We start from the raw sequence: 7,342 nt of genomic DNA, 5'->3' as shown, positions 1-7,342 counted from the left end.
TGAAATCAGTGGTTTTCAAAGTTTTTATATTCTGCGGACCTTGACACGGGCCCCCAATACCCTGACACAGTTACTTACAATCTGGGAGAGAGTGGGAGAAAGGGGGAGAGAGGGAATGGGAGAGGGGGAGGGGAGAGAGAGAGAATGAATGAGAATGAATCTTTTAGAGAGGTAGAGAGGGTTGGCCCGTGCCACAAACCACCTCTCAGGTTTGAGTGAAGCCTTCGTTCTCTCTCATGCAGAGACCATGCCATTCTTCCAGAAAGGAGCATTTTAGGACGAGAGACCTGTAATTGGCCTAAGACTCAGGTGCAGGTGGAGGAAGCATCGGATTTACAACAGTGGTCCTGCCTTCTTCGATGTGACTTCTAGTTTTAAATTCAATTCTAATTTACAAAAATCCCACCCACTACGTAAACTTGTCGGAAAATGTCCTGCACTCTGCACTTCGTGGCATTTAAAACTTCCACACACGCGCGCGTTCTTTCTTGAAGCCCCGTGATTGCTTAGCCTCGCTGGGCAGCTTGGCACTGCTGGGAGCTTGGCTCGCCCTGACGGGGCCGACGCCGCCCGTCCCGCAGGAGCCCGCGCGGGGCTCAGGGCACCCAGGACTCCGGATGCGTCCCGGCTCCAGGTGGGCCCCGGCACCGCCAACCGCAGGAAACCCGCCGAGCCCTAAACGTCTCCCAAGTGGCTGCAGTCTGCGACAGAGAGTGTCCCTCGGTGGAGCGCCCTGTGGCTGCCCAGGCTACAGCCGTGGCCGAGGCGAGGACACACTTCTAACCTGGGGCTCCAGCAAAGACTGTCCGCGAGCGGCGACTCCATGCCCGCAGCCCTCCGCCCAGCTCAGCCTCCCGCCCGCCGGCACCAGCAGCCGCGCCACGAAAGGGCGCACCGCGCGGGCGCCGTCTCTCCTAGGTGCGAAGGCGGATGAGGCCCCGCCCGGGAGGCACCCGCGCGGCTCCGGAGTGGGCCGGAGGGACGTCCGGGGGCGGGGCCCGGGCGCGCCCGCCCTCTGACCAGGCTATAACACCCGGCCCCGCCGGGCGGCCGCGGGTGGGTAGAGGTGCGCGGCTGGGACCTGGTGAGGCTGGGGGTGCGAGGGGCCGGGCGCAGCTGTGACAGCTGCCGGACGGCGGAGGCGCCAGGAGGAGGAGGAGAGGGAGGCGCGGGCGGCTGGGTCGAGGGCACCGAGGCTGCCCGTGCTCCCGGTCTCTGGTTGCACGGCTCACTCCCGAAGGTGTTGCTTCCAGTTTTTGCCTCCTTAGGAGGCAGGGAGCGTCAGTGTCGGGAGACCCTGAGACCGGAGTACCGAGACGTAGCTGGTGATGCCCCCGCCTGCCCTCATGTGTTCTCAGGTTCTTCTTATTTTTATTCATCTCTAGAACATGGACTTCCCGTGCCTCTGGCTAGGGCTGTTGCTGCCTTTGGTAGCTGCGCTGGATTTCAACTACCACCACCAGGAAGGGATGGAAGCGTTTTTGAAGACTGTTGCCCAAAACTACAGTTCTATCACTCACTTACACAGTATTGGGAAATCTGTGAAAGGTAGGGTCCGTCTCGTGAACACTTTGCCAAACCCTCAGTCCTCCCTTTCAGTATTCATTAAATATGCCCCAGCTTCCTGTCTGCTCTTCCACGCACCTACTCTGAGTGGCACAGAACAAGTCAACCGGTACCGTGCGTGTTGGTTGTTTTCTGCTTTTGTTGGGAGGAATAGTAGGAAGAACTGAATTTTACTGGACTTGTCCATTGTAATTCAGTGTCACTGAGTCCTTTCCATTATTGGAGTTCTTCTGTCTTTTTGGATCTTGCAGACATTGGTTATTTGGGATGTATGTTTTAGTTCCTTTTCAAGATAAACTCCCAAGTAAGTCCGTTTATCCGTTTCAGTTCCCCTTTGTGTGGGCTTCTTTATATATGATTTGGACTGTTAATGTCATTTCTTCGTGTCTCTTTTAAACTGAAATAATGCAGTTTTGTTGGTAAGATTTCTATGTCATATGTAACTAGCCTTTTATTTAAAGTTATTCAAAACTATCATTTCTGCAAGTTTCTTTTAATCTAAGTAGTACAGTTCTGTTGGTTAGATTTGTGTCGTGTATAATTAGCCCTATGGCTTAAAGTTATGCAAAAAAGTGGTTCTATGATTAAAGGCTGTTTTTAAAATGTATCCATTTGAAGAAGACAATGCTAGATAATGAATACATATTAGTAGTGATTGAAACTCTTCCCAGCATTTTCATATTTATCATTAATAATTTATTGTTCTAAGTTAGAAACTACATAGTTATTTTCATTTTTATAGACAGCAAGGTTGAATCAGATAAATTAAATAATTTGTTCAAGGTCTCCCAGATGGTGAATTTTATAGCCAGGACTGGCACCCATCCGGCCAAGGCAAATAATTTGATCAGATATCGTTATTTCTTTTTTCTTTCTTTCTTTCTTTCTTTTTTTTTTTTGAGTCAGAGTCTCGCTCTGTTGCCCAGGCTGGAGTGCAGTGGCGTGATCTCGGCTCACCGCAACCTCCGGCCTCCCGAGTTCAAGCAATTCTCCTGCCTCAGTCTCCCGAGTAGCTGGGATTACAGGAATGCGCCACAACGCCTGGCTAATTTTTTTGTATTTTTAGTAGAGACGGGGTTTCACCATATTGGCCAGGCTGGTCTCGAACTCCTGACCTTGTGATCCTCCTGCTTTGGCCTCCCAAAGTGCTAGGATTACAGGTATGAGCCACCGTGCCCGGCCGAGATACCATTATTACTTAATCATCTTTTATTATCCTGATGTTCCCAAAGAGGTTACCAGAAAACTTAGTCCTTAAATCAAAAGTTTCATAAATTTTATGCAATTTGGATCTCAACTTTTTGTAAGGTGTGTTCAGACTCTACCTGGATTTTAGCTCTGAGCTTTTGAGTCAATTGAGAGTCTCATAATTACCATATTCTTAATCATTTTTCAAAAAAATCAAGGCTATGGCTTCTGTATTAAAGAAAAAGTATTATATAAATGTATTTATGTGCAATGCGAAGTCAACATCCTGGGCTGTGTGTAATAGTAACTTTGTTTTTAAACAGCATTGCCAAAGAGTTGGTGTCAGAATTACTCTATATTGCTCTATAATCCAAAATTATAGAGGTTGGGTGTGTGAGAAATCATATGTTGAATCAGCATACGTATTCAGCCTTCTGAAATCATTTTTCCCTAGGGCTAGAGTAGAGCAATTTAAAAAGATCTAGGAATACTAATTATATTAATTAAAAATATATAGAACACAGCTAGCTTGAGTTATTGTTCAGTCATCATTTCAACCACGAGATGATGAGGATGTTGTTAATTTTAAGTACTAAGTGATTTGGTAAGGTTTTGTGTTTTCAAACACAATGTGCTTGTGACAGTTGGGGGCTCTCTTTCCTAATATGAATCAGCAGTTGTGATCTATCCTGCATGATATCAAACCACAATCACAGTGAAAGTCAGCAGGCTTAATTTTGTTTTTAATTTTACCTTGTATGCACTCTTGCGGTTAAAGGCTTGAGGAGTTATCATGTAAAAATAAAATCTGACACTAGTGGTTAAATATTTGTGTTGAATATGTTGTTCTGAATAATAACTCGGATTAAGAAAAATCCCAAATCTGCCATTTGGCTCCAACTGGTAGATTAAACTGTATGCCAGTAACTGGGAGTCAGCTGCCAAAGTGTCACTGCACATTAGTGTGACAATTGAGAGATGGTGCTCGTTTGTTGGTGGTCTTTTTCACTAGATATTTTCCCTAACCATTCTGCCCTCTGATGTAAGATCAGTTTGCTTAGAAAACAGAATTTATGACCAGGACCAGTGACTCACGCCTGTAATTCCAGCACCTTGAGAGGCCGAGGCGGGAGGATCACCTGAGGTCAGGAATTTGAGACCAGCCTGGCCAACATGGTGAAACATTGTCTCTACTAAAAATACAAAAAATTAGCCAGACATGGTGGTGTGCACCTGTGGTTCCCGCTACTAGGGAGGCTGAGGCCGGAGAATAGCGTGAACCCAGGAGGCAGAGGTTGCAGTGGGCCAAGATCATGCCACTGCACTCCAGCCTGGGTGACAAGAGTGAAACTCTATCTCAAAATAAAAGAAAATAAAACAGAATTTATTATACACGTGTTATTTATTTATTTATTTATATTACATGTATTAACGTGGGCAGTCTTACCCAGAAGGGAAAGTAATATTCATACGTAACTAAATACATGTTTAGTTTTTGTAAAAACTTAAATATATGTGATATGCCTATGTAAATATATGCATATCACGTATTTTCTTTGTTGTAATTGTGGATTATATTCTGCTTGTTTTTTCATTTCATGTTATTTCCTTAGATATTTCCATGAATTGACAAAGTCGGTAGATGTGAATTCGTTGCTGTTTAGTATTTTATCCTCTTGATTATGTGAATTTTCTTAGTCATTCACCTCTTTGAGCATCTGTATAGTTTTTGGTTAACTCTGTTATAAACAGGGATGCTATAAAACCATTGATACATGTCATGATAATTACCTTCTATTATTATTGGTGATTTTTAAAAACGTTTTTATTTTGAAAGTTTTAAAATCCACACAAAAGTTAAGCACATCTATACCCAGCTTCAGCCATAGTAGACCATATTTCAGTTGAGCCTTTTGAAGGAAATCCCACTGCCTAGTGACATAGTAAAGAAAATCTTAGGTGAAACAAGAGAAGCAAAAAAGTACTGATGACTTAGTTCAGAAAAATCAGAAAAGGTACACTATTCATCAGTTCGTTCATTCAATCCTCCGTTCAATTAAGGAAGCACCTCCCATTTTTTGTCCCAACCCCTTTGTCTAGAAGGATGCCTGGCACATAATCAATAATCTATATCTATTTATTTAATGGATCAAATATTTGCTGAGCAAAAGCCATGGGAGGCAAACAAAGGTGTGTGTCATTCATTCCCTGCCATTAGGTAGCTCATTTTCAAATGCAAATGTATTTACTGTGAATTTCTCAGGGTAGTCTCTCCACACACACCCCAAAATTAGTTTAGGAACATTTTATTATTTTTTTAAGAAATGAACCCTTGTGTTGAGGGTTGACTATCAATAGATAGCAATGAAAGAACTGCTCTGCTACATACAAAACCCCAAAGGGCCATTTTAAATGAGATTTCCTACCATCTATTTTAAGAATCTTGCATTGGCTGGGTGTGGTGGCTCACGTCTATAATCCCAGCACTTCAGGAGACCAGCCTAGGCAACATGGGAGACTCCATTTCTTAAAAAAAAAAAAAAAAAAAAAAATGTAATTAACCAGGCATAATGGTGCATGCCTGTGGTCCCAGCTACTTGGGAAGCTGACGCAGGAGAATCACTTGAGCCTGGGAGTTCAAGGCTGCCGTGGGCCATGATCATGCCACTGTACTCCAGCCTGGCCTACAGAGCAAGACCCTGTCTCAAAAAAAAAAAAAAGTATCTTGTCTTGCTCCTGCTAAGTCTGATCATCATTGTATCTGAATACGGTAGGCGGGATAATAACACGTTCCTTACTAGTGATAATATTATTAGAGATTTTTTAAAGCCAGTCAAATTTAGTAGTCTCTGTTATCAAGTACTTTCCATGTAGTAGATAGTTTAAGACATTATTTCAATCTCAGCAACTCAAAGTAGGCCTTATCCTCATTTACAAAACAGGTAAAATGAGGCACAGAGAGGTTAATTAACTTGCTGAAGATAACATAGCTAAGTGTTAGAAGACTCAAACTCAGATCTGCCTATTTCCCAAGCACCTCTCTATTCTCTTTTAAAAAGCAGCTTGACATTTAAGTCTTTAATCCATCTTGAATTAATTTTTGTATAAGGTGTAAGGAAGGGATCCAGTTTCAGCTTTCTACATATGGCTAGCCAGTTTTCCCAGCACCATTTATTGAATAGGGAATCCTTTCCCCATTGCTTGTTTTTCTCAGGTTTGTCAAAGATCAGATAGTTGTAGATATGCGGCGTTATTTCTGAGGTCTCTGTTCTGTTCCATTGATCTATATCTCTGCTTTGGTACCAGTACCATGCTGTTTTGGTTACTGTAGCCTTGTGGTATAGTTTGAAGTCAGGTAGCATGATGCCTCCAGCTTTGTTCTTTTGGCTTAGGACTGACTTGGTGATGCGGGCTCTTTTTTGGTTCCATATGAACTTTAAAGTAGTTTTTTCCAATTCTGTGAAGAAAGTAATTGGTAGCTTGATGGGGATGGCATTGAATCTATAAATTACCTTGGGCAGTATGGCCATTTTCACGATACTGATTCTTCCTACCCATGAGCATGGAATGTTCTTCCATTTGTTTGTATCCTCTTTTATTTCATTGAGCAGTGGTTTGTAGTTCTCCTTGAAGAGGTCCTTCATGTCTCTTGTAAGTTGGATTCCTAGGTATTTCATTCTCTTTGAAGCAATTGTGAATGGGAGTTCACTCATGATTTGGCTCTCTGTTTGTCTGTTACTGGTGTAAGACTTAAACGTTAGACCTAAAACCATAAAAACCCTAGAAGAAAACCTAGGCATTACCATTCAGGACATAGGCACGGGCAAGGACTTCATGTCTAAAACACCAAAAGCAATGGCAACAAAAGCCAAAATTGACAAATGGGATCTAATCAAACTAAAGAGCTTCTGCACAGCAAAAGAAACTACCATCAGAGTGAACAGGCAACCTACAAAATGGGAGAAAATTTTCACAACCTACTCATCTGACAAAGGGCCAATATCCAGAATCTACAATGAACTCAAACAAATTTACAAGAAAAAAACAAACAACCCCATCAAGAAGTGGGTGAAGGACATGAACAGATACTTCTCAAAAGAAGACATTTATGCAGCCAAAAAACACATGAAAAAATGCTCACCATCACTGGCCATCAGAGAAATGCAAATCAAAACCACAGTGAGATACCATCTCACACCAGTTAGAATGGCAATCATTAAAAAGTCAGGAAACAACAGGTGCTTGAGACGATGTGGAGAAATAGGAACACTTTTACACTGTTGGTGGGACTGTAAACTAGTTCAACCATTGTGGAAGTCAGTGTGGCAATTTCTCAGGGATCTAGAACTAGAAATACCATTTGACCCAGCCATCCCATTACTGGGTATATACCCAAAGGACTATAAATCATGATGCTATAAAGACACATGCACACGTATGTTTATTGCGGCACTATTCACAATAGCAAATACTTGGAACCAACCCAAATGTCCAACAATGATAGACTGGATTAAGAAAATGTGGCACATATACACCATGGAATACTATTCAGCCATAAAGAATGATTAGTTCATGTCCTTTGTAGGGA

At 42.7% G+C, this 7,342-nt stretch overlaps 1 protein-coding gene across 2 annotated transcripts in view; it reads left to right on the top strand.

The window, feature by feature from the left end:
- The first annotated feature begins 1,049 nt into the window (after positions 1 to 1,049).
- CPM (carboxypeptidase M) overlaps positions 1,050 to 7,342 on the top strand; it is a 79,920-nt gene continuing 73,627 nt past the window's right edge. The window contains exons 1-2 of one of the 2 annotated variants that reach the window (XM_004053542.5): positions 1,050 to 1,084; positions 1,386 to 1,548. In XM_004053542.5, coding sequence (XP_004053590.1) covers positions 1,389 to 1,548 — 160 coding nt within the window. In that variant the 5' untranslated portion in view covers positions 1,050 to 1,084; positions 1,386 to 1,388. Of the gene's footprint in view, positions 1,085 to 1,385; positions 1,549 to 7,342 lie in introns of those variants that run through there. The other variant, XM_055357022.2, reaches the window with a different exon arrangement.

Source organism: Gorilla gorilla, chromosome 10 (assembly GCF_029281585.2).
Source record: "Gorilla gorilla gorilla isolate KB3781 chromosome 10, NHGRI_mGorGor1-v2.1_pri, whole genome shotgun sequence".
NCBI classification, from domain to species: Eukaryota; Metazoa; Chordata; class Mammalia; order Primates; family Hominidae; genus Gorilla; species Gorilla gorilla.
Note: the sequence above shows the minus strand (reverse complement) of the source record. Positions and strands in the feature narration are given on the sequence as shown.